Genomic DNA, 24,128 nt, shown 5'->3' on the forward strand with positions numbered 1-24,128 from the left:
CACTCCACGCCACCGCCCTCCTCCTCCTCCTCCTCCTCCTCCTCCTCCTCCTCCTCCTCCTCCTCCTCCTCCTCCTCCTCCTCCTCCTCCTCCTCATCATCATCATCCTCATCACCCTCATCATCCTCCTCATCATCCTCATCACCCTCCTCATCATCATCATCTTCTCCCCCCTCCTCTTCTTTCTGGTGCATAATTCTCTCTCTGCCTTAAACTACTATTGTTTGCTTCTTTTAAGGATACAGCATCATTTCACACAGAAATTTGGTTTGCTCTTTGATTCCTCCATGTTGTTCTACACCACTGCTCTGGTTATGGGTATGAGAGAAAAAAGCACAATTCCTTTTTATTATTTGGAAATTGTATGAAACGTAAGTGTGATGCACCTCTGCAGAAGCAACACTGCCACAGCAACTGCTGCCCATGTAACACCCCATGACAACAGCAGACTGGAGGACCTGGTGTCTTTGACATCTCATACGCATATTCATACACCATTTTCAAGGACTCTCAGATGCCTAAATCATACAACAAAAAACCAAAACACAAGGAGGAAAAAAACAAAACAGGAACATCCTAATGCAGTGCTTGACATTGCTCCTGCCACTCCAAACTCTTGGCAGAGGCCTGAAGTGGCCATGCAGCATCCTCCCTGCTCCAGCCCATCCTCTGCAGAACAGACAGACAGGCATGGCAGGGTCACAGACAAATGCAATACACCTCGATCCCTCCCAAAACATAATCCCACCCAACACAGGAATTCCCAGAGCAGGAGCTTATATGGGCAGATTAGTCTGAGGCACTGGTCAGGTTGTGACTCCATCTCATTTCACTGCACCGCTCCTCAACCTGAGGTGAGGCTGCTAAGAGCCTGAGCAGCCAGCACCTCGCTAAAGGTGGCAGACTTGGTCCGGCACAGGACTGGGAGAACTCTTTGTAGGCACCCAAGATTTATTAGAGAAATCATTACATTACAATGACTCATATACAAAGATAAGCTGCAGTGCCTTATGAAAGGCAAAGGTGTTTCTGACCCATACAAACTGATGCAGGTTACCCGGACAACCTTGACCACAGCAGGCTTGACAGTTAAACGTCGATCACCTCGCACTTAGTCTTAGTGCAGTCACAGTTTCTTCTGTCTAGTACATCCAATGGGATGTGTACATAGTGTCCACACATAATTACCACTTCCTGCCTGCTGCCTTTCTGTCACTGTCAATCTCAGCAGCATCTCTTCTGCCCCCACTCCATCCCAGTGGCTCTCACCTCCCTTGTTTGCTGTGTTTAAACATCCAGACCAACACATCTTTATGAAGTGGTTATACATTCACCATGAGCCCGTTCAAATCTTTACCTGGATGGGGGAATAAGAAGGTGCAGAACTCAAATCTGTAATTAGACCTTTCAACTAAAATTAAAAGGAAAGAAAACCCTAAAACAAAAACACTGTCCATTTCTCACAGAGAATTCAAACCCTTCACTGGCATGTTCCTAGGAATGTTTGTTTTTTCTTTCTGCTTGCAACACTTAGCATCATGGAATTGTATCCTGGAGCACAACAGTGTTGTCCCACCGCTGAGGTGAGATGTCATAGGGCTGCACAGAGCACTGCTGCGGTCCACACAGACAGCACAAAGCTGGCTGTCAGTCTGGCTACAGGGTGAGGGCACAGGGATGGGGTGCCCGAGGTGCAGGAGCAGACCTCGTAACCGTTCTTGGAGCGGCTCTCGTTGTTCTGCCCCAGCCTAGAGCGAGCCCCGGTCCTGCTGCTGCCAGCTGCCTCAGGGGCATCAGCCTGCATGTCACTGCACACCAGCCAGTCCCTGGCGATCGACTGTGGGTACCCAGGCTGCACCTCCAGCTCACTGTCCAGCACCTTCCAGTACTCCTTGCCCCTGAAGAAATAACTTGCACCTGCAAAGAGACAAAAACCCAAAGACGAGGTGAGCGGCAATAAGTGCTGTCGCAGGGGAAAGGCATAGGTAGGACACTTAGAGCAGCAGACAAGCATTCACACCCCAACTGAGTCCAGGGAAGTGGAGGCATGTGAAATATGGCTGATTGTTATCAATATCCCCTCTTGTTACAGGAGGGATGACCCAGAGGGTAATGCTGTGCCTTGCCTGGCCAGGATTTATCACGACATCCAAGACCTAACAACAGTTGGATGTAGATGGTGGGGGTGTCACCTCTTCCATCCTGGCTCCTAGAGGAGATGCACCTCCTGGTATTCTGGGTGTGTCAGGTCAAGTCACCGTAGACTCACAACTGCACACACCACACACTACTCTCCTTCTGGTAATAGGGCACGGTAAGTCTGGAAACCCCACTACACGTGAATGACCTGGGATGTGTGCTGCTGACTCTGGGGTCACAAAAATAACCTGAGCCACACGGGCCCTGGGAACCTTCTGCTCTCAGATATGTGCTTTTCGCTCTGAACGAGCAAGCTGTGAATTCTCTAAGCTGCTGCCGTGCCAAGGACTGCCGTGCCCTGTGGGAATGTCCATCTCGATAGCTTTCAAAATTCCCCTTGAAAACTCTCTGGAAGTAGCCTTCTCTGCCTGGCTTCATGATACCTATCACAATGTTAGGTAACCAGTAAATAAACCCTAGAAATGCAACTTCATTCTAAGTGAAAACCTGGTGGTAAATGTCTACTGTAACAAAATTTTTGTGCTCTTTTCAGGAGAAAGGAAGCACTGAAAAATCTCCTCCTCAAAAAGTAAGTCATAACTCTGGGGAAAACATCTTTAAAAGTACTTTCTGTCTGCACCCTCGTATGTCCAGCTAAAATCCTAGGATGACAAAACCAGTGAGGAGCTAGCTAATCAGCCCATACTGTGTTCTTTTAATAAAGTGCAATAATTATCCCCTCACAATATTTCTGTTGCCTGTTTAAAATTACAAACTCTTCCAGACATCACTGTGGGGAGCTCTCCCTGGAATCACACCTCCCCCTTCAGCTTACAGACACCAGGAACTGACAACCCAGGGGGAGCTCAGCATTTGTGTTGCTGGGCATGGTAGAAGGGGCTGGCTACACCACAGCGAAGCACTGATTTTCCCTGTTGTGCTTTTTTAAACTATCAGAGGGACTCACCATCTGACCACCTCATGGCATCATCTAAAGGGCTGGGTATCCCCTTCCACAGGATGGCCTCTGAAGGATACCCGGGATCCATCCTCCGCTCATGATCGTCATAGCGCCAGTACAGATTGTCCTTAAAGAAATAAGTCTTGTCATTGTGGGCCCAGGAGAAAGCGGCGTCGATTCCTCCCGGGGGCAGGCCAAAGTCCGAAATGGGCCGCGGGTACCCTTCCTCCACGTTGTTGTCTTTGAAGACCCAGTATCTGTCCCCTGTGGAAAAGACACGAGCAAAGAACAAAATCACATTTGTTTCACAGCCTAAAACACTACTTCTCCACAGATGAGCTGAGCTACTATTTTGTTATCTACTGCGTTGACATAACCTCAGGGCTGAGCTTCAGGCATGTAAAGATGGGAATAAGAAGGGGTCATCCTGTGGCAGAACCTCTACCTTTCAATAGTTGCTTTTTTTCTGCCAGACTGTCCGTGGACATAGCCATGCTTTGCTGCTGAAAGCATGACCGTCCCAGTACAAAAGTACACTGACAGTGTCAATACAGTTGTCACTTTTATGTATTTGATGGAGGCATTTGCTTTTCTGGCCCCTGGATTTCTGCCTGATAGCCAAAGAAACAAACTTATGGGCAGCTTTTGTGGGCAAACTCAGCACCTTATGCCTGGTTCTTGGCTCCTCGGAAGCCAAGTGTAGTCCACTTTGGAAGAGAAATCACCACTTTCTACAGCCAGATGTGCTGAGAGACCTGTGGATTATAAGGGCTATGAAGATGCACAGACTGGATAAATCCCATACGAGCGGCTCACTGCTCTTCAAGCTTCTTACATAGCCACCCCCTCGGCCTGACCTCGGGCAGGAGAGAACCATCAATACGGGTATTTTCCCCAACAAAAATGAAGCCTGACAGGACTGGGCCCTGGACTGTGGGAGAGAAATAAAATATACCCACAGGTCTCAATTTCTTCACAATTGTGTAACCACTGGGACAGACTTTCTTGTATTGCAACATCTCTTTGGGAACCTGCACCATCCTTTTAGGTATTGCATAGCCTATTTTAAGGATCACGCTTTTTCCTGCCTTACTTATCCACAGTGTCTAAAGAGGCCCTTAAATATGTGCCCATGTATCAGCAGCAGGACCCTAGAGGAAACGTAATTTATGTGCTTTGGTTTCTGTGCAGGGATCGATGAAACAGTGCCAGAGGGAGACAATGAGATGTACTTTAAAGCTGGAAAGAAAATTCTGACTTTATGTCAGGGGCTACACAGGACTAACACACTCAAATAATGCGTGACCACAGAGTATTCTACCTAGCAGGGACAAGATGCCAGCTGTGACACATCTGGAATTTCAGCCTCACCAGCAGCTGGGAGGAGCCCCTGGGAGGAGCCCCCTGCTTGTCTGCTCATCCAAACCAGGGAGAGAAGGGAGGGAGGGAGAGAAGGGAGGGAGGGAGAGAAGGGAGGGAGGGAGGGAGGGAGGGAGGGAGGGAGGGAGGGAGGGAGGGAGGGAAGCAAGCAAGTTAAAGCCACTGCAGTCTGCAGACCTGACTGGGAGGGTCTGCTGCCCAGCATAAGGGGTGGCATGCTCCAGCTGGCCCCTTTCCCTCTGGGAAAGCAGATCAGGGCAGGCTGCCTAAGGCAGCTGAACATGCATGGCAGAGCCTTCCATACGCTGTTCTGCAGGCCGATGCACAGCTTTCTGTGCATCGGCAGGCCTCAGTGTGCCAGCGGTCCAGGAGGGTTTTGGCTGTACTTGGAAAGGCTTCTGCAAGCGTAGGGGCTTGTGTGGGACATGAGCCATCTCTCTTGCCTGGCTGGGGGAACTGAAACCAAATTATTGCTTCCTGAAATGCTTGGCTCAGCACTTCTAAAACCAATAATTGGCCCACGTTTCAAGCACAACGGTCAGGAGACAAAAAGCAATTTCAAAACAGGAAGAATGGAGGGCTCCGACATATTTAGCACTTCAAGCACACGACCTCGATAAAATGAGAGTCACTGCTGGTCAAGGTCTTGGGTGACATTGAGTGCATGGGTGACATCTAACCAGCACGGGTGCATGCATGGTCTGCAGGGGACATTTGGATAGAAAAAAAGAGCTACTCAGATCCTCCACCTCTTCTGGAAAAAAAAGTACTGAGACTTTCTTTAAAAATAAAAACTGAGGATTGTACCACTTACTTTAATAAAAACTGTAGTAACATAAATATAATTATTGAAACCAAGGTTCTTCAGTATCATTTTTATCCCCCCCTCTGACTTCTTTTCTCAGCAGCAATTGCTACAAAGAAAAAAGGTCAAAGGAGGAACACAGGACCTGTGAGTGTGCATAGAAGTGGTTCCTGCTTGTGCTTCATTCCTGAAAAGATCACATTTTATTTACATTTGGCTGAACTTTATCTTCAATGACATTTCCCTTGTTTTATGAGGAGCATGACCACTACCTTTGCCTTGCCCCTCTTGCCAGCTCCTTTCTCCTGGCCTTGCTCACAGACAGCAGGTCTCAGACCTGCCCTTGAGATGCTTAACATCTGGCACCGCTGTCTCCTGCCTGGCACCAGGCTCCACACCTCCAGCACCATGTTTGTTCTCACCTTTGAAGAAGACAATCTTGTGGTCGCTGGTTCGCTCGTATACTGCATCCAGGTTGTCCAGGTTGAGCGGCAAGCCCCGCCAGAAACGGTGGATCTGAGCCGGCTGGAGGGAGACCAAGTGCTTATTGCGAGTCAGTCTCCAGAAGTACTTGCCTGGAGGGACAGACTGGACATTACTGAACCACACTCAACCCACCTTTGCTGGGGGTTGAGTGATGAGTGGGCGGTGACAGCAAGAAGCAAAGCACGTGATGTGGCAGCCATGAATTAAGAGCCATGCTGCTTTCCAGCAGCTGCAACTGCATTCTATTCCTGGCAATCATTAGAAGAAATTCCTTTTTTTTTTTAAATTTAAATAATGCCCTAGTCATTGCACTGGAGTTGCTATACTCCTGGCCACAGTGTGAGGCTGCACCACTGGGGTGAGGCAGGAGAGAGGCGCCTTTCATCTCCTCCCACCCCTTCTGAACAGGATCTCCTACCAGATGGGGGGACCAGGCACCAACAGCCTTAAGCAAGAGGGTCCAAAAAAACATCCCTGTTCATCCTCTCCTGGAGGAGCCACAGCTTCCTGCACACAGAATGTCCAGCTACTTTCCTGTTTGGAAATCTCTAGGATGTTACCATGTAACACAGAAATTGCTGAGGGGATTTATCATAATGACAAATGTGAGTAAGAAAATAGAGAAGGAAAAAAAATATCTGAATAAATCTAGAAGGGTTGAGTTGGCAAGGGAGGCACAATTAAGGAATTTGGTACCGTCTAGAGGTGCAAGATAATAGGCAGGGACTGCAATCCTGTGGAGTTTCCAGGATGAATGTACTGGTGGTGCCAGCAAACACGCTTCGACACCTGCGGCAGCACTGCCCCAGCTACAAAAGAGTATTTTGGGGAATTCTGAAACCTTTTGGATAATGGAAGAGAAAACACATTTATCCTTTGTGGGAAGGACGACAACTCTTTTCCTGCTAAACGAGACTCACGTGGGATTTCCTGAGGAGTCTTAATGGTTTTCAGGGGCAACTCTGAATCCACCTTTGCGCTGGCTCTGGGATTCTCAGCCTGACTTTTGGCAGCACATTTCATGCTGTGGTTTTGACAGAGAGCTCCGCAGAGTGATATCAGCAAGACCAAGATTTTTAAGAGACAACTCTCAACTTTGTCTTCTATTTCTTATCGCCCATTAGAAATTATTGCGTGCTATTTGCATCTGGTCTTGTACAGATTTCCGAGCAGAGATAAGCAATAGAAACCTAAGATGCATCTTCAAATTTCTATTTCCCACGCGCTCAGCTCTTTCTCGAGATCTGCCAGATTGTGACACCAGCTTTTAAAATTTTATGGAAATTGGATCTTAGCCTAATAGAGCAGCAGGCAAAACTCTAACACTTTAACATCTGCAGAGAGGGAGTTTCATTCTAATTATAAGGATTTATATCATATTCTTGTTCTTCTGCTCCAGTTTGCCTATTTGCTCTATCTTACTGAAACATAAATGAATAATACATTCCAATATGGTAGGAACTGCCATAATTACAGACTCCTTTAAAGAATGCAAAAAAACCTGAAGATTCAAATTTGGTGGCCATTTCACATTAATGGAAACATATGCAATTAAATAAAGGTGATCTTTGCATCTCTAATTAGCAAGGCACTAGACAAGGCCAGATTTTCATTTTTCAGCAAGAAATAAAGCTCAGCTTATTTCCTTCTTTAGCAGATCGGTATGCAAGTGCCTCAACCTCATGGCAAACAAAAAGGGAAGCCTTGGTACATTTGACATTTCAACCCTTTGCAATTGATGGGCTCAGGAGGTGAGCAGCAGCACCAAGGAACAGCTTGAGCTGTTGACTACTTTGGTTGGGTTTTTAGAAGACATCAGGAAAAAGAAAGAAAATAAAGCTGTTAAGTAGCAAGGAATTCTGAACATGACGGCCCCACTCTGCCCGGGCTTATGATTTGCCACGGCTCAGCCTGCTCAACAAAATGCTGCCGTTGCATGGATGATCATCGCCCAAAGCAGGATCCGTGGGGGAATTAGCACGCAGAAATAATTTAAAAAACAAAATCACAACCCCATGGTTGTTTAAAAAGCTCAATTTAAACCCTCCTCTGAGCAGCCAATGGGAACACGATGAAAGCCGAGTGTGAGGTCCTGCTGCCCCAAGATGTGGATGATGGCTTGAGGCAATCGCTTTCTTTATTTACAGGTAATTTTGATCCCAGCTGTGTTCCACGCTGTCCAGACTTTGTCTGCCTCTGGCAAGAGTGCCGCACACAACGTGCAGACGCATGCACTGGCCAAAGGTGTTTGAAACTTCAGGAGTCTACAGCGAGGCACCTACATCTAAGCAAGAAGTGATTCCAAAGGGCAGACGACCCACCATTACATTCAAAACCACAAGGCTGTGAGCTCTAGGAAGCTCCAGTCCCAGTGACTTCGAAGCGGAAGAAGCTTCTTTCCATCTGGGGAGTCGGCTGGACCAGCTCAGAACAAAATGCCTATCGAAGGATGGCGCACAGCACTACAGAGAATTTAAATCCCGCCCCAGAGCTGACATCCCTGTTCCTGGGTGCACAGGATGCTTCGGGGGCGGCAGTGGGGGCTGCGGGGAAAGTGCTGGGCTCTGGAAGGGGACGTGCAGCTGGCATCTGCTGATCCTTGCTCTTTACATTTGCTTTTTGGCCTGCAATAAATATATCCAAAAATAGACACCAAGATGGATTTCTCTTTACTTTATCATTTTTCCCCTCCTAGACACAGATAGCCATTTATCCTGACACCAGTTCGTGTCTCTGAGTTTCCCTTCTTCACTGTGGCTTTTTGGAGTTGGAATCTGACCAAATATTGTTGTGCAACAGCCTCTATATTGTGCTTCCCTCAGGGCACAGTCAACAACAAATTCTCTGGAGCGCTTTTGCTGTGCTTGCCCGTAACCCGAGTCTCACGCTGCGATACCCAGATGGGTTATACATGCCTGGATGCTGCCGCTTATCCCTGGGGCAAATGCTTCTGCTTCCCTGGTGGATGGTTTCGGGGTGGCCAAATGGTGGCCAGGGATGCAAAGAAATGCATGTGGGCCATTTTTATATCTTGGAAACATGGGAAAGGAAGCCAAGAGACTCCAGCCTACACAGGCTCTGCACAGCTGAGAAAGCACTGATGAGATCCTCATCAACAGCTGGGCACCCCAGGACTCCCAGCAAGTGTTTGCTGGCACGAAATGAGATGGTCCTCAATTGTGTCCACACTGTCTTTGAGAGATGAACTGCAAGCAGCATTAGGGAAGGTGAAGTATGGGAGGAAAGGAAGGCTGGAGGGATCCAGGAAGAAAGCAGTGGAGCGCTGTTGCCACTCTGCTATCCTCAACTCAACCTTGATTTTGACTTTCATAGCACAAATATCACATTTCAGTTCTTCACCCTGGAGGTCCGGTGTGATGGATCGGAGTAAAAACTGCTGTGCTGGATTGTCAGCGGTCTGGCCACACACTCAGGTGTGTGAGATGCCTCCCTGTGACTGTGGGAGCAGCTCACAAACCCCAGCCGGCTCATCCTCACCACCCACCCCAGTCTGTCCCACACTGCGCTGCTGCTGGTGCTGTCACATGCAAAGCCACCACAGGGTGACACAGGCACGGACCCTCACCTTTGAAGAAGAAAGCCTCTCCACGGATCTGGGCCACTGCATCGAAGTGCGTGTTGCACCTGTTGGGCACGTCCCGCCTGAGCCTGTGGAGAGAGGCACAGGTGAGCAGAGCTCAGGCAGGCAGTGAGAGGCTGTATCACCCCGATGCCTCCTTCCTATCCCACGCTCCGCATCTGCCCTGCACCTGGAGAACACTACAGGCTGTGCCCATCTGTCACTCCTCACGCTCAAGCCCAGCCACGCGCACAGTGATTTCCAAGGCAAGCTCAGGCAACACCCAGCCTGAAGACGGCTTGGGCTGACACCCCTGAGCCACCACGTGCCATTGCTGGGAGTCAAGCGAGGACACGCTCTACATCCACCAACTCGTGTAGCTGCTGAGGGATGAGCTGGCTTCCCATTCCCAGTGGCACAGTGTGGCTCGGCTGGCTGCCCCAGGGCAGCAGGACATGTGGAAAACAGCCAAGCGGCCTCTCGCTCCAGCAGCTCAGGATGCTGCTGCTCCAGGGCTGAGCTCCAAAGTGCCACTGAGAGGTGACAGAGCTGCAAAGCAGAAAGCAGCTAAGCGTAAACAGAGGGACCTGGAGGAGCCATGTGATACCTGGTGAAAGCCACCTGGCAAGTGCCAGCTGAGATACTGAGCTGCTTTAACAAGGCGGGTGGGGAACGCATGGTCCTTCACAGCGTGAAGGACCGAGAAAGCCCAAAGCCCGCAAAACAAATGATGACTGATGGAGGAACAAGGAGAGAATGCTGGAACATGCACAGAAAAGCTGCTGTGGCTGACAGGGAAGCATAAATCTATTCTGCTGATAGAAAAATTGTGCTGGGCTGCCAGCACCAGCTTCACAGACTTCTCTGGCCACAAAATGACACATATGGAGGCAAACCCCAACCACCATCCCAGCATACAAGGCAGGAGCAAGGGGTTGCCATGAACGAGTTTCCTGTCGCTCCTGCTGCTCACGTGAGATGGTGGCCACCCACAACAGCAGGGAGAGAGGCTCCCATATTTCTAAGTCCGAACATGGCGTTAAGAAGCCCGGTGGACATGTGCCATTAGAAGCTACGCAGGGACAAACGTAACTAATGGCATTCTGCACGTTTAAACACAAGGACCGCGAGGTGCAGGTGACCTACTCCACCTCTGCCGCTCTCACTTGGGGCGCTACTGGTGTCTGGCAAAAATGCGTGTGACCGTCCCTTCCTGCCTTTTTGTTCGGTATCCCTTCTTCTCTTAACTGTCCTGCTATCCTGGTCAACAGCTATATCTAGCACTTCTGTTAATGAGGTCACGCCGCTTGCTTGATGACACTCGGGGTAAGCACCCTCTGCCAATGCTAACTTGCATTGGAGTCAGGCTATTGGTCCACTTGTTCCAATATTCGCCCCCTCAGGTACATTAGGAAGTTGCTTACTGTGGAATGATTTAGTTGAATTATGCATTTGCAATTCAGGATACTGCTGAGCGAGGTTGATTAAGATTGCAGCAAGGATGAATTTACCTAAGGGTGATGGTGACAAATTTCCACTAATGCGAGTCACAAAATTTGAGTCTTAGTGAAGTATTAGAGGTCCAGAGAGAAATACCAAAATGATAGTGAGCAGGCAAGATACTGATGAAGCAGAGCTTCACTAATACACATCCTTTGCAGGAAAGGAAGAAACTTGACTTACGGGACAGTGGAGCGGTTCTCTGGCAGCTCTGGCAGGATCGGATGATCATCTGTTTTGCTTACTTCAGGCTTGGCTGTGGGGGACACAGATTCCCTGACCCCTGTATAGAAAAGAAGCAGCAATGGGGAATACCATCCTCCCCACCAGCTCCCCTCACCACTGAAAACAGCTATTCCAGTGTGTCCTGCCATGGCAGGAATAGGCTGTAGCTATGTGAGGGACACAAACATACCATAGAGTTGCCAGATCCGGACTTTATCCTCGTAAGGCAGGTCGTACTTCAGAGGATCCCCCACTGGACCTTGGTAGTAGGGTCTCATGATAGACTCTAAGGCAGAGATGTGGGTCAAGCCAATGGCATGGCCAAACTCATGGACAGCTACAGCAAATAGGTCCATCCCATGAGCATCTGGAGATAAGGACAAAATTGAAATAAAAGTCACTATGTGCTGATAGCAACTGGGGGATTTGAGTGGCCTGGAAGGGATATAAGAGAAAATATAGTTAAATATTGGATAAAAAAGAAAGAAGAGCTTTGGTATAGTAAAGTTTGAAAAATAATTTTTTTTGCAGTTGGTGGCTGGACTGCATCATATGAAAATGGAAAGCAAGCCAGACCTTCAGCCTACACCAACCTGAGTATCACCCCTCAGATTTCCAGATCACTGTTGGCACCTGAGAAAAAGCTGGACTGAGGGCTGAGACAGCGACCACATCACAACCATCTGCTGACTGGCACTCCAGTAGCTGGGCCACAGCAATCACTCCCTGTATCTCATGCCTGCTGCAGCTGCTGACACAGCCTTTGCAATGCCCAGAACAACAGATTTCTGCCACCGTTAGCCAGGAGGTCATCACATCCTGTCACGATGATCCGAGCCACGTGCCAAGGAGCCGGCGAGTGCCAGCAGTGCCTGCCTGCCCCTGGCGTTCTGCGGAGCTTTCCCGCCCGGCCTCGCGTGCTGCCACCCCGACCGAGTCCATCCCTCGGCCTTTCTGTACACACACAAGTGCGGGAATGTTCCTCTGCTCATCCATCACCGACCTGCTCATCTTGCCTGCTGCCCTGACACAGGTAGGTGACCACATCCAGCTTGTTTTTAGAGCATTTACCCATCTTCTCCTGTTAGATACCTTGTGTTGGCAGGGCTGTAGCTCTAGTGTCTGCTCCTTTGGGCACACACTTTGATCGTGACACACAATGAGCACGCACGACATGCTCCCTCTGGGCGTTAGGGAGGGAGAATTGCTGAAGATCAATACCTCCTTTGATGACTTTTTTCCCCTCAGTCTGGCCTATCTCTACTATATACTCTTGCCCCAGATTTCCTTACTTACAATCCGAACTCCAGTGCCTCACACCACACCCACAGACACAGCAATCCTATCTTCTCCGGAGCCTGAGACACTCATGTAAGGGTTAATGCTCACTTCCATACACACACCACCGATACCAAAGCAAAAAGCAAAAGAGGAGCCACTCCCAGCATCTGTCTGGGACTGATCCTGCTTGGTACATTCCCACCACCCGGCTCCGGACAAGCTGGGCCACATGTCCGTGCAATTTCTGCCCCTCTCTGCACAGCAACGTCCTGCAGAGCGATACCGGAGGGCAGCAATGATTTTACATGCGGTTCTTATAAAGATCATGATGTCAAGTATTGTAATAAAGAGGCAGAGAGGTTGGAAAGGTCCCTGTGGAGTTCACGGGAGTGTCACGTTCGCTGAGAATGGCTGGAGATGAAGGAGACGGTGCATGGAACTAGCTATGGCTCGTCCTGCAGAGTCCTTAGTGCTCCTCACCAGGTTTAGGGTGTTGGAGCAGGGAGATACCTTTTGCTGAATTTTGCCTTTTCCTTCACAACTATTATTTACAGTGTCTGTAACCAGCCCAGATTTTTATAGCCTGTTCTGTTTTCCCTGGCCCTAGGAGAGAACAAGACATATGATCTCTGACATTTAAATGCCAGACTGACAACCTTGGGGATATTTTTATATCACCTACTGAGTTGCTGTTTTTGAATCAGGAGGGAGAACAAAATAAATAAAGGATGAAGCTCGAATAGCTCCAAAATCTTCAAAACAGAGGGCAGCTTTTCCCTGTTAGGCTCATCCCCTCATCCCTCGGTGGTGCTCGGAGGGACGCTCCCCGTGAGAATGCCGGCCCTGAGCTCGCTCCTTCACACGAGTTTGTTTAATAATGAGCATTCCGGACCGCCAGCTGCCAAAATGACTCTATCACTAACCCATTCACTGTGGCAAACTACTGACCGCAGCACTTGCCTCTACCCTGTATGTCTGCAGATCAAAACTGCTTTTTTTTTTTTTGGCTTCCTCATAAGAGCCTTCGGTTGGGATTGCACAGCAGCAGGAAACAAGGAGCAGGTGTAATCCTGAAGGATCGGCCTGTCCAGACTCTTAACCTTCACCTCAAGACTTCCTCCAGCACCCCTAGTGAACATTCCTGCCTGACAATGCTCGGGGATGGATGCAGGTCAGCCGGTGGGCGGGAAAGAGGTTATTAGTTTGTTTCAGAGAAGACAATTAGGTTTAAACAAAGTCATTAAGCTGAAGCAGCAGGATCCCTCTAGGAGGCAGGTGGAGGAGGTGGCATGACAAGTAAATTAGAGCTGGTGGCCACAGAGAACAAACTCTGTCAAAACACACCTGACACGAAGGCTGGGGACCTGAACCCCACACAGATGGTTTTGCAGCTGAGGAACACTCGCTTCTGATAGTTCCTCTGCTTATTAAAACTCTGCTTTAGCCAGATGAGATGAAGATAAAAAATAATACAACTGCAACTTGTAACCGTCCTGGTGCCAGGTAATAGACAGGAGGTGGCAGGAAAAAAATAGGCCTTTTTCCCAGCACAACACAGACCCCTTTACAGGTAGGTCAGCTAACAGTATACTTTTAGGAAACCGGGACATGTGGCAGTGAAGCCACCCAAAAGATGCCAAAGTCAGAGAATGCAGTCCCCATCCAAGACCTCCAGCAGCCACATATCCAATCTGCAACCTTCCGGGATGCAGAGGAGGTTATGACTAAGGTTGGGCGACGGGGAGCTCTGCAACTGTTGGCAGGATAAGGATAAACACGGAGATGCCATTGAGGCTTCCAGGAACACTGCCTGGGTTGATTTTGCCAGCAAGGCTGAGAGACCAATCGGAAGATGAAAATGGGATCCTGAAGACTGGGGTGAAGCTGTGGCAGAGGCTAAGTTGCTCCAGCCACCAGAGCAGAAAAGGGAAAATGTAAGCCCTTCTGTTTGGCTGCAGCTCTACCACCATGACCTACCTGATGATCGGAAGGTCCAATACTCATCATCGTCAAAATGAGTGTCCCCTGCCGTGTGATGGTCTCCAGGGAAAAAAGCGTGTGCCACTGTCCCACCAGGCCCGTCAAAGGGATAGCCATCATTGTGATCTGCCTTGGAGAAGTCTATCTGGATGTCAGCATTGTTTCCTGCCACTTCGTGGAAATTCAGCGGGGTGATGTCACTCCAGACCTTCAGGGCATAGTACATCAGCGCTCGGACAGTGTCATGGCCCAGGTGGGACTCTTTTGGGAAGGTGCGAACTCTGAAATAGAACATAAAAAAGCACGGGTCAGGGGCATGAAAGATCTCCAAGAACCACTGGAACTGGCTCTGCAGGTGCCTGGTGCATCAGAGCCTCAGTGAGGCCTTCAGAGCTTCTGGTGTTTTCAGCCTGAGCTGGAATGGGAGAAAAGTCAATGTTTCCAGTATAACCCAACTTTGAAAATAAATTACTAATATTGTTGATTTAATAGAGGAGATGAAAAGACAACGATGAAACAAGGCAGTTTGGCTTCTAAAGGAGTATATTTATGTAATCTTTCATTGACAATTTTGACAAAAATATACACGCTTTCCAAGCAAATGTACTGTTGACTGAGTAATTATTGACAAAAGCCAGCTCTGATGGATAACTTCTGGCCAGTTCTATTCCAGTAATAACAGATACTTTATTTTCTGAGTGCCAGCACACCAAGCAAAGTGTTCATGAAATATTCACTGTTTGGCAGATTTTTAAAGGCTGAAGCAACAATTAGGATCACCTCACTTGCCTTCCTGCATAATACAGCTGTGACAGCATCGCTCAGTAGCACGCCACTCCCCGTCACCGACAGGCAGTGATGATCTGACTAAATTTCAAGGAGTCATTACAGGTGTCAGAAGGGGATGTCACACCGCTCTCAAGCTCTTCCAGAGTAGCGATTTGAGTGCTGGGACACACCGGGGACCAGAAAAGGGGAATAGGAACAACTTACTTGCTGAGGCTGGGAGCTCTTGCTTTCATAAATATTCACATACATCCCATGCCCTCAGAGACAGGCAGCCCAAAGTAGGCACCACCTTCAGGCCAGGGCAAAACTAATCAGGGTTAAATCAAAAAGGGACTAATGAGAATAAGCAGAAATCTCAGAAACAGTTCCTCTGAAGCATTTGGGAAGCTCATCCTGGAGATGGTGGGAATGAGTCCATGAATCGGGCAAACGAGCAAAAATATTTCATATCTTTGCTTTTGCTATCCCTAAACTCTTTGGGCAAAGAAAAACCTTATTGACTAATAGAAATGACTTAACATACATGTAACACCATGTGACTGTAGGACTTAAAACACATTTGTAAAGAACACAGCACAGAGGTACGAACATAGGCATGGGATTAGAAAAGACAATTTTCAGGAAATATTTCATTTGTAGAAGAGACTGTGTCTGGATGTAATCTTCTACAGCACAAAGACCACCCATATTCCAGATATTCATTAACTAGGTGTCTTCATCTTTTCTAGCACACCTCGGGACTTCGGTAAACCCTTTGCTGCTTTAATTTCTACAGAATAAGTCATTATATGTGTCAAACACATCATGTTTAGCCCAGGAATTATGACTTTTCTCCAAGATCATGGTGCCTAGGGCACAGGCTCACATTTGGGGACATTATCTGCTCTTTTCTCCTCAAGCCCTGCTCACCACATGACCTGTTTTCCTTTCCTTCTCTTTCCAGCTGTAGATAATAAATCAGACCTCCCTTATGCAAGGATGGATAAAAAACCCTGTCTAAAGAAACAAATATTATTAATATTCATCCCAAGACCTGACTCCAGAAACATTAGATTAAGGCAGGAACAGTATCAATACCTATTTTACTCCTTATAAAACATCCTGCACCTCTGAGTTGACCCACATTTTATTAATATGCTGCAGGTGTAAGCGAAAAGTCCCTTATCCTTTATTCATTATCACTGTCATTTTTAAAAAGAATCCCATCAAGGTTTCTCAATTCACCATCTCAGTTGATTGCTGGAGCTCTGCTAATTGTTTTCAATGAGATTAGGAAAAGACTATTATGCTGATGTTTCTTGGCCTTGCATCACCCAATTCCACTGAAAAGGAGGCACATTTCTAACAGCATGCAGAGAAATAAGCTTCCTCATAACATATTTTTATTGGTTTGGTTTGATTTTTTTAGGTTTTTTGTAGTAGATGGTGCTTAGGTTCTCCATGGATAGAAGCACTCCTTTTTCTTAGATGTAAATCCCTTCTGAAACACCTCTTACAGAGCTCGGATCATGGGAAAAAGCCTGATGTAATTGGAGAGAAAGATGTCTGCTCCAGACACCCACTGCCAGGTAAGAGGGAAGGTGATAAGGAATGGGCTGCTCGGTCCCTCTAGCCACCCCACCAACACTGCCCTGAGGTGCAGGGTCAGTCACAGCCCTCTGCAAATCACACTCTGGGACATCCTGAGGAGTGGCTATCCCTGTGGCGGATGAGAGGGAGCAGGAGGAAGCATCAGCCACAACACTGGAACTGGCAGGCGCCGAGCAGGATGTGGTGCCAAGTGGCACAACTGGATGCCAAGGAGAAAATCTCCCCTCCGAGTATAGAGCTCAGGCAGGCAGCAGCGCTGTCATGCAGACAAATGAATGCTGACTCTCACACGGCGCTGCCAATCCTTCATGTGTTCACTTAGTCACCTCCTTTGCTCGTCCCATCCCAAACACACTTTGTGTCCAGGATGGAGAATAAGAAAAGACCTGAGAGCACTGATCTGCCTCTGTTTGCTGTGGAGGGGCACCCACACCTGTGGTTATTTTGCTTTCTGCGTTCCTTATTGGTTTTTGTCCTCCGAAAGACAAAAGTGGAAGAGTGTCAGTGACAGATGAGAAATCTATAGTTGCTTAATGAATGCACTCTTTCACTATCCCAGCCCTGAAACCGCAGACAAATAAAATAAATGCAGAGAACTACCGAACACAGCAGGCTAAGGACTACTTAAACCCACACTGATTTGTCTTCGAAGGGGAGGGAAGAGGACATAGTTGAAAGGGTGGATGCTTGCTGCCTTGGCAAAGGTGATTTTCCAGATGCCCACAGCCATCCGTGGCACAGCAGCCCTGACCCTGTGCTACCCTGGCAGTGCTGCAACCCCATTGTCACAGGAGGAAAGCAGTGGGTATTTGAACCCTCCATCACCCCTCTCCCAGCACTTAGACTACCACCCAAAAATGTTGCTTTTTTCGTTCTCCTGCGCTTTATCATGCACAGAATAAAAGTCACCCCTAAGCCACTGTGCCTCCACGCACCTGTCTGCTCTCTGCTTCGGCTGCTCGGGGATTTTCCTACTAGGGTGCCAGTTGCCTGTGACAGGGGCATTATAATAATCCTAATGCAGCTCGACACTGACAGGTGACAGTCTGCCCTCCCTGGGCATCTGTTGCCCCCAGACATGGGGGACAAGGCAGTCTGGGCTTGAGATGGGAGGTCCCCATGGCAGGATGCCACCAATTAAAGGAGGGAAGCAGGAGGATCATGACCATTGTGGAGATGGGTGCACAGAACTGGGGGTTGCACATCCTTCCCTTGACTGCCACCCCGCCACGCCTGAGTAAATCCACACCTGGGCGCAGGCGGTGTTGTGCCTCCCCTTGGGACTCAAGAAACTCACGGTGATGGTGGGCACCGACTGACAGGTGTCACTGCTCCTCTGCCAGTGGGGTCTGCTCCTCCTCTGGCACCCCATGGCCTGAGCATTACAGTGTGAAAGACTGCAGCTCTGATGAGGTAGCACAAGGGAGTAGACCTTAACTACAGACAGATGAAAGCCAATTCAGTTCAGCACCAAAAGAAAAAAAAAGGGAAATTTAAAAAGCTGAGCTTCCATGGCTCCCCCTGCCCCAGGGAGCTTGAAGCACGCAGAGACAGGGCATGGCCATGCCGAGGCACTTCCCAGCACTGCAGGGGAGACAGCAAGCGTTGGGAAGAAATGGAGATGCCAGCTGTGAACTCCCATTCTGTGGGGCATAACAAGAAGCGATAAAGCAAAATCAGCGAGTGAAAAACCAGGCTGCAAACATGAGGGAAAGTGGCTGCAGGCAGCTCTGGTGCCGATGCCGGCAGAGGGCATTCATGGCACGCCATTCTCTTGGCAGCTGCCTTGGCACCTGGGGAGAGCACAGGGAAAATAAAGTAATAACAAAAACAATCCCATGAAAAGAAGATTTATATACTGTAATATCCTAGAAACTTGGAGATGAGGCACAGAAAACCATCTATTTCTGACGCTGTAATGTGATGCTACTAGGTTGTTACCAGGAGGCTCCAAGGTTGCGTTGTGAGCTGCACAGGATGCCACCTGTATTGTTTTGCTCCCTGAGCCTTCCAGTCCCACAGGCTGGTTGTACTTAAGGGTAAAAAGAAGAAACCTGAATCATCTGTACACCTATAAAATTTTGTTTGCCAAACACAGTCTTCTCAATCCTACAGCTTTGCTTACCTGTTTATTTCAGCCTTGCAATTGTTCAGGTTTTCCTTCAACTTTTAAATCCACGTCAGAGTAGCACTTAGTTTCGTTTTCCTCTTTTAAAATCTTTAATCAATGTGTAGCAGGTAAGCGAGTAAAACTTTATGTATCTATGGGCCGATTTTCATGGTAGTTTCCAAAAAGCCAGTTTACTCTCAAGTGCTGGATGTAAATACTACATTGGGGTTTCTGTAATGCTATAGCCTTCTGCTGGCTTATACGACCTACACTCGTAAAATACAACCCTTTCTTGAAAAAAAGCCAAGATCTCAAAAAGGATCAAAGAATAAAAAGTAGAAATTACTTTGTCAGGAGATGGATTTCTTTTTATGCCTTACATATAATATTGTCTCAGACTTTAACCCTTTTTTATGGCAATCCTTGCTGCAGCATCACAGTTTCCAAGGGCGTGGCAGGTGGGGGATATCCCAGGGCTGCATCCACCAGAACATCCAGACTCCATTTCACCTCCACGCTTCTCTCCAGCCTGGAATTCAGGATACTGTGCCAGCACATCCAAAGTCCCGGTGGTAGCTGCAGTGCCGGTGCCCTGACCGTGCCGCCCAGCCACCACACCTGCCCTGCCATGGGACGCCACTCAGGTTTGTCAGGAGCTGTTGAAGTCAGGCTATGCACAAGCCATGCCCCTGCACTGGCTCTGGAAGCTCCCAGAACACAGGGGCAAGTTTTCTTTTTTTCCCCCAAAAGATTTTCTCCTTTCTAAAATGCAAAGTTTGTTCCTCTTTCCTCATCAAATCTGGGCAACATAGAGACAGGATGAGTTCTTAAACACAGGTGGCTTCATGACATGAGGCTGTTCGTGAACCAAAATTGTTTCATACTGAAGCTGAATTATATTTATCTTTTCTCAAAATAAAGTCTCAAAGGAATCTGCTGGAACACAGACCAAACCTCTGCTAAGGCCATAGTTTCAACATGTGTTGACAGCAACAGCCAAGCTGAGATTTGTTATTGCAGTGGGAAGAGGACTCTCTCTAGGGGCTACGTCTAGGATCAAAGAGAAAGTTATTATTAATAAGGAGAGCTTTCCATAAGCTCCACATGTGTTTTCAGGACAGTGCAAGCATCTCACGCTGCACACTATTCTTAGAGGAACAATCACTGCAGAACACAGTATTTGAGGGAAGAAAAATGAGTCCCAAGAGGCACGAATCTCGGTGGGACAGGGATCAGTTTGCTTGCCAACCCTGACCTGCAGCGTAATTCTGAGAGCTGGCCCTGAACTTCTGTGTGTCACAGGTGCAGAGGGACGCACACATGTCACCCCCTGATACCGAGGCACTCCTCTGTGGTAAGAATTAGGAGAAAAGAAGTGACTTCTTATTACCTAGAAGATGCTCCTAACCTTTGTACATAGGTGGGGCAAGAGAGGAAACTTCAGCCTTGGCAGCTGCTTGCGAATGCAGGGAGTCCTAATGAACTCAAGAAAAAAGATGCTCTAACAACTGTTGCAACCCAGCAAAAAGCTCCCAGCTAATCCATCAGCCAAATCTGCACCATTCCCAGCCGTTGCTGAGTAGGTCCAAGAAGTCACTTCCGAGACTGTCAGGAGAAGAGTTCAAATAAATAGTCTATGGGGATTGGGAAGCACAGAGAGACATGTTTTAATGATCACGCTGAAACTCATCTCAAAGCCATATTTAACAAAGGTCTCTGTGGAACTGGTCCTTTGCTGCAAGATTTCAGCAGGGATAGACGAATTCCTACCTCCAGGACAAGTTCCTTTTGCTCCATTTGGTGACAGCCTGGGCAAATCGCTTCCTCCTGGTCTGTGCAATGGTGAGGTCAGGCAGAGAGCAGCGAGGGGTCTTCATCAGCTCCAGGGTGGCTTCATCTAGGGTTAGAGAAAAAACAAGAAATCATGGGAACGGTGGGTTAAGAAATCACAGGGGGATAAAGAGATCAGAAGTGAAGTGGTAAAAATAAACCAGAAGAGTAGAAGTCCACTGGGGGGTGGCACCAGCGCCATGCCCAGTTGTGGTGACACCTACAGAACACTGAGCCCTCTATGTCCCAGTACGGCTCCCATCACCGGGCAGCAATTCCGACTGGCCACCTGTGGCCAGATTTGACTATATTTTAAAAGATTTAAAAAAAAAAATTCTGTTTTGTTCTCTCTTGATGGATTTCCCAGTATTCCTCTGGCAAGGAGAAACATTCACATGTAAATAAACTCCATCTCTGTTCAGCTATGAGCTCATTTGAAGAATGTCCACATTCCTTCTTATTTATTTTTAAAAATTAATGAAAGCTTGAAATGTCCATTCTCAACAGCTGAAACACAGAAAAGTTCCATTCACTCCTTTCCCTGCTGACTTTGCCTCTTAAAAGTCTGTTTTCATGAACAAACCCACATCTATGACCTGCCCAGGGCACCAATCTCTCCCCCTCAGTCCGTTTCCAACATCCCCTCCAAAAATGCAGTTTGAAAGGCCACCCCTGTTCCTGGGTCTCCTGCAGCTTGTGATGCAGTGGAACAGAAATAATTGCACGTGCTCAATTAAGAGCAGAAAAAGGAAGTTCCAGTGCTGGGATGCAGCTGCTGCTCCGGGGGACCAGCAGAGGGATGCTGGGGTGCTGGGATGGATGAGGACCTGCCTGCTAATTAGCTTCTTCTCCTTCATTGTGTTCTGAGCAGCGGAAGCACGCTGGCCCCGAGGCGGGAGGGTCATGGAGGGGAGCAGAGCAGGGAGGTGCCCTTCTGCAGGCCGCAATAATGCTGGCTTTCTCGTTCTCTCAATGAAGGCATTGAGAGGAATGACCCCAGCCACACTGGGGCACTCGTGGCTCTGCGATCCCAGGAGAGCCTCAAAGGGCCTCCTGGCTCTATGCACTGTAGGAAGGAGCAAACAAAGTCGGGGTCATACAACATCATCCTTCTCTCTCGCCTGCCTGTGCCTCAGCAGCAAAGAACTCAAAATACCTACATATACAAATTGGGAGGCTTAATCAGGATTTTTGTTCAATTCAATTTGATGCTGCAGGTAAGGCTTTGAACGGCAAAACTTGCTCCCTTTCTCCACATGTATTTTTTACTTTTTTTTGTTGGTTTTTTTTTTACCTGGAATGCACCGAGAGCTATTTTAAGCACACTGAGAACCCCAAGAGTCTGTGGGTCTGTTGAAATAAGTGCTTGCCTCAGGTTCTTGAAAACACAAGGCAACAGAGCACCTGAGCCATGCAATTACTCTTACAGCTGCAAACTGGGCTGTCTGCTCCACCCATGTGAACATTTCATGGAGCTTTTCCAGATGCTGCTCCAGAACACAGTACCAAGTCTCTTCTCCCGCACAGACCTGCAAGGAGCCATCCCTGCCTCCCTCTGCACTGAGGAGAGGTGGGGTCATGAGCCACTGACCTAGGACTCCTGTGGCCTCAAGCCCCCCGAACCTCTGCATGGCAGTGATGGCTTTGGTGAGCTCTTCCTGCGTCTGCAGCTGCCCTGTGACAGGGTCCGGAGGAGGCAGATACCCAAATTTTGTCAGCCAGTCCTGTGAAACAAGGTGAAGGGAAAATGAGAAAAGGAAAGGAAGAAAACAGAGACACAGGGAAAGATGCTCTGAAGGTCCTCTCCCTTCAATGCACCCTGATGGTTTGAGGGCATAACCTTAATGGTTGGACTTTATGATCTCAAGGGTTTTTTCCAACTTCAAGGATTCTATGGGGGTGGCTTTTTTACCTTGACCTTCATGACACCAGGATTTTGTTTGGAAATAAACTCGACCGTGAAGTCTCTGAGCCTCCTCTGAGCCACACAGTCATCCAAGACCTGAGGCAGATGACCTCAGCATTGACACAAAACTGAGCCCCCCCTCTCCAGCATTTCCACACTCCCTGGTTTAATCATCTCACTGCCAGTTGCCCTAAAGCATTTAGAGCCTGGTGTGAGTCTCTCTACCACCAGAAAGCAGCAGGGACCTGTGGAACCACTGGACATCCCTCTTTCCCAAAGCCTAGGCAAGCACAGACATGTGCCAGTGGTCCCCTTGCCACAGGCGTCTCATTAAACCCAAACTGCCCATGTGATAGGAATTCATCTCTCAAAGGAAAATATATTTTTATGAAGATTTTTCTCTTTCTCTCTTCAGGCTAAAATTGACGGGAAAAAATGCTATAAATCTCCTTCTTACAACTGCTTTTTAAATGTCTCGTGAATTATCTTTTTAATCCTTTCTTACCTTCCTTCTCTCTCCCTCCCTTCCCTCAGCAGAAGGATGAGCAAGGACTAAAAATATCTCATGCAGGGAATGCCATAAACACCTGCCCTCTATTTTCTTTATCTGTATCAAACATTGATCTGTTGAGCCTCTTGAAGACTGATATTGATCCAGCCTTCTACTGCAGTCAATACACCACAAATCTATGGTAGTCAGATTAGTGCCAGAAGCCACTACCTGCTTATTGCGACATTCTGAATGTCTCATCATTTAGTGTCACCTGCAGCCACCACCCCAAATGACACAGCGCCCCTAGCCCCTCTCTGGAAAATCCGACTAAATAGATTCACACTTACAGAGCTTTATGACAGATCTCCCCATGCTTGATGTGACTCTCCATTGGGAAGCACGGTCTGCTGTGCTGGGTTTCTCACCAGCAATTCATTCCCACCCTCCCTTCAGCTGCCTTATTTCAGTGGGATGGTGTGCTCGGGAAACAGCTTATATGGCCATTTGTTGTTGCTTAATGCAACTCCATTAGCCATCACCTTACTGGGAAAATGTGAGCATTGTCACAGCCCTTTCTTGCTATCAGGCTTAAGGCCGGGCCCAGCACTATCCTCTCCCTCTCAAATTTGTCCCTTTGCATAGCCAAACCATTTGTGACAGAAATTAGAGATACAATTCATCTTTGACTCTTTGTGAGAAATCGGCCGTGACATGGAGGTCGGCAGCTGTCCCATCAATTGCTGAGGATGGTGGAGTTTAATTTGGTTTCTTCCCTGGTCAGGGAGACAGTGTTATTTATCCTGTAATGACAGTGGAGACACTGCCACACCAGAGACAGAGACAACTCGGCTGTCCTTGGAGTCTCCTGGCGGTGGAGGCAGCAGCAAAAGGCTTGGGAAAGCGACAGCAGAGGGATACCCAACAAAAGTCATGCAGGTCTTCTTTCCTTCTTAACCCCAAGAGACAGAGAAAGCACAAACACAAATGAACACCCCAAAGCAAATAGGGGGCTCTCTACATAAAAGATGGAATGAGTGGACAGATTTCACAAATCCTTCACCTCATTTACCTTG

At 48.1% G+C, this 24,128-nt stretch overlaps 1 protein-coding gene and 2 long non-coding RNA genes across 4 annotated transcripts in view; 2 read left to right on the top strand and 1 right to left on the bottom strand.

Moving 5' to 3' along the window:
* Positions 1 to 933: 933 nt before the first annotated feature.
* MMP17 (matrix metallopeptidase 17) overlaps positions 934 to 24,128 on the bottom strand; it is a 49,817-nt gene continuing 26,622 nt past the window's right edge. The window contains exons 2-10 of the mRNA XM_085075345.1: positions 22,248 to 22,380; positions 20,597 to 20,723; positions 14,335 to 14,618; positions 11,267 to 11,443; positions 11,035 to 11,134; positions 9,358 to 9,440; positions 5,708 to 5,860; positions 3,107 to 3,364; positions 934 to 1,917 (exon numbers count right to left, since the gene is read on the bottom strand). Coding sequence (XP_084931471.1) covers positions 1,592 to 1,917; positions 3,107 to 3,364; positions 5,708 to 5,860; positions 9,358 to 9,440; positions 11,035 to 11,134; positions 11,267 to 11,443; positions 14,335 to 14,618; positions 20,597 to 20,723; positions 22,248 to 22,380 — 1,641 coding nt within the window. The 3' untranslated portion in view covers positions 934 to 1,591. The remainder of the gene's footprint in view (positions 1,918 to 3,106; positions 3,365 to 5,707; positions 5,861 to 9,357; positions 9,441 to 11,034; positions 11,135 to 11,266; positions 11,444 to 14,334; positions 14,619 to 20,596; positions 20,724 to 22,247; positions 22,381 to 24,128) is intronic.
* LOC146430078 (uncharacterized) lies at positions 1,828 to 2,730 on the top strand. Of its 2 annotated transcripts, none has more exons than XR_014855247.1 (3): positions 1,828 to 1,946; positions 2,093 to 2,314; positions 2,693 to 2,730. It is a non-coding gene; the product is annotated as an uncharacterized LOC146430078 (long non-coding RNA). The 2 variants fall into 2 exon arrangements; XR_014855248.1 differs by lacking the exon at positions 2,693 to 2,730 and adding an exon at positions 2,425 to 2,656.
* Positions 11,853 to 14,939, top strand: LOC146430079 (uncharacterized). Its single transcript, XR_014855249.1, has 2 exons — positions 11,853 to 12,109; positions 13,379 to 14,939. It is a non-coding gene; the product is annotated as an uncharacterized LOC146430079 (long non-coding RNA).

Source organism: Lichenostomus cassidix, chromosome 15 (genome assembly GCF_008360975.1).
Source record: "Lichenostomus cassidix isolate B80296 chromosome 15, HeHo_3.0, whole genome shotgun sequence".
Lineage (NCBI taxonomy): Eukaryota > Metazoa > Chordata > Aves > Passeriformes > Meliphagidae > Lichenostomus > Lichenostomus cassidix.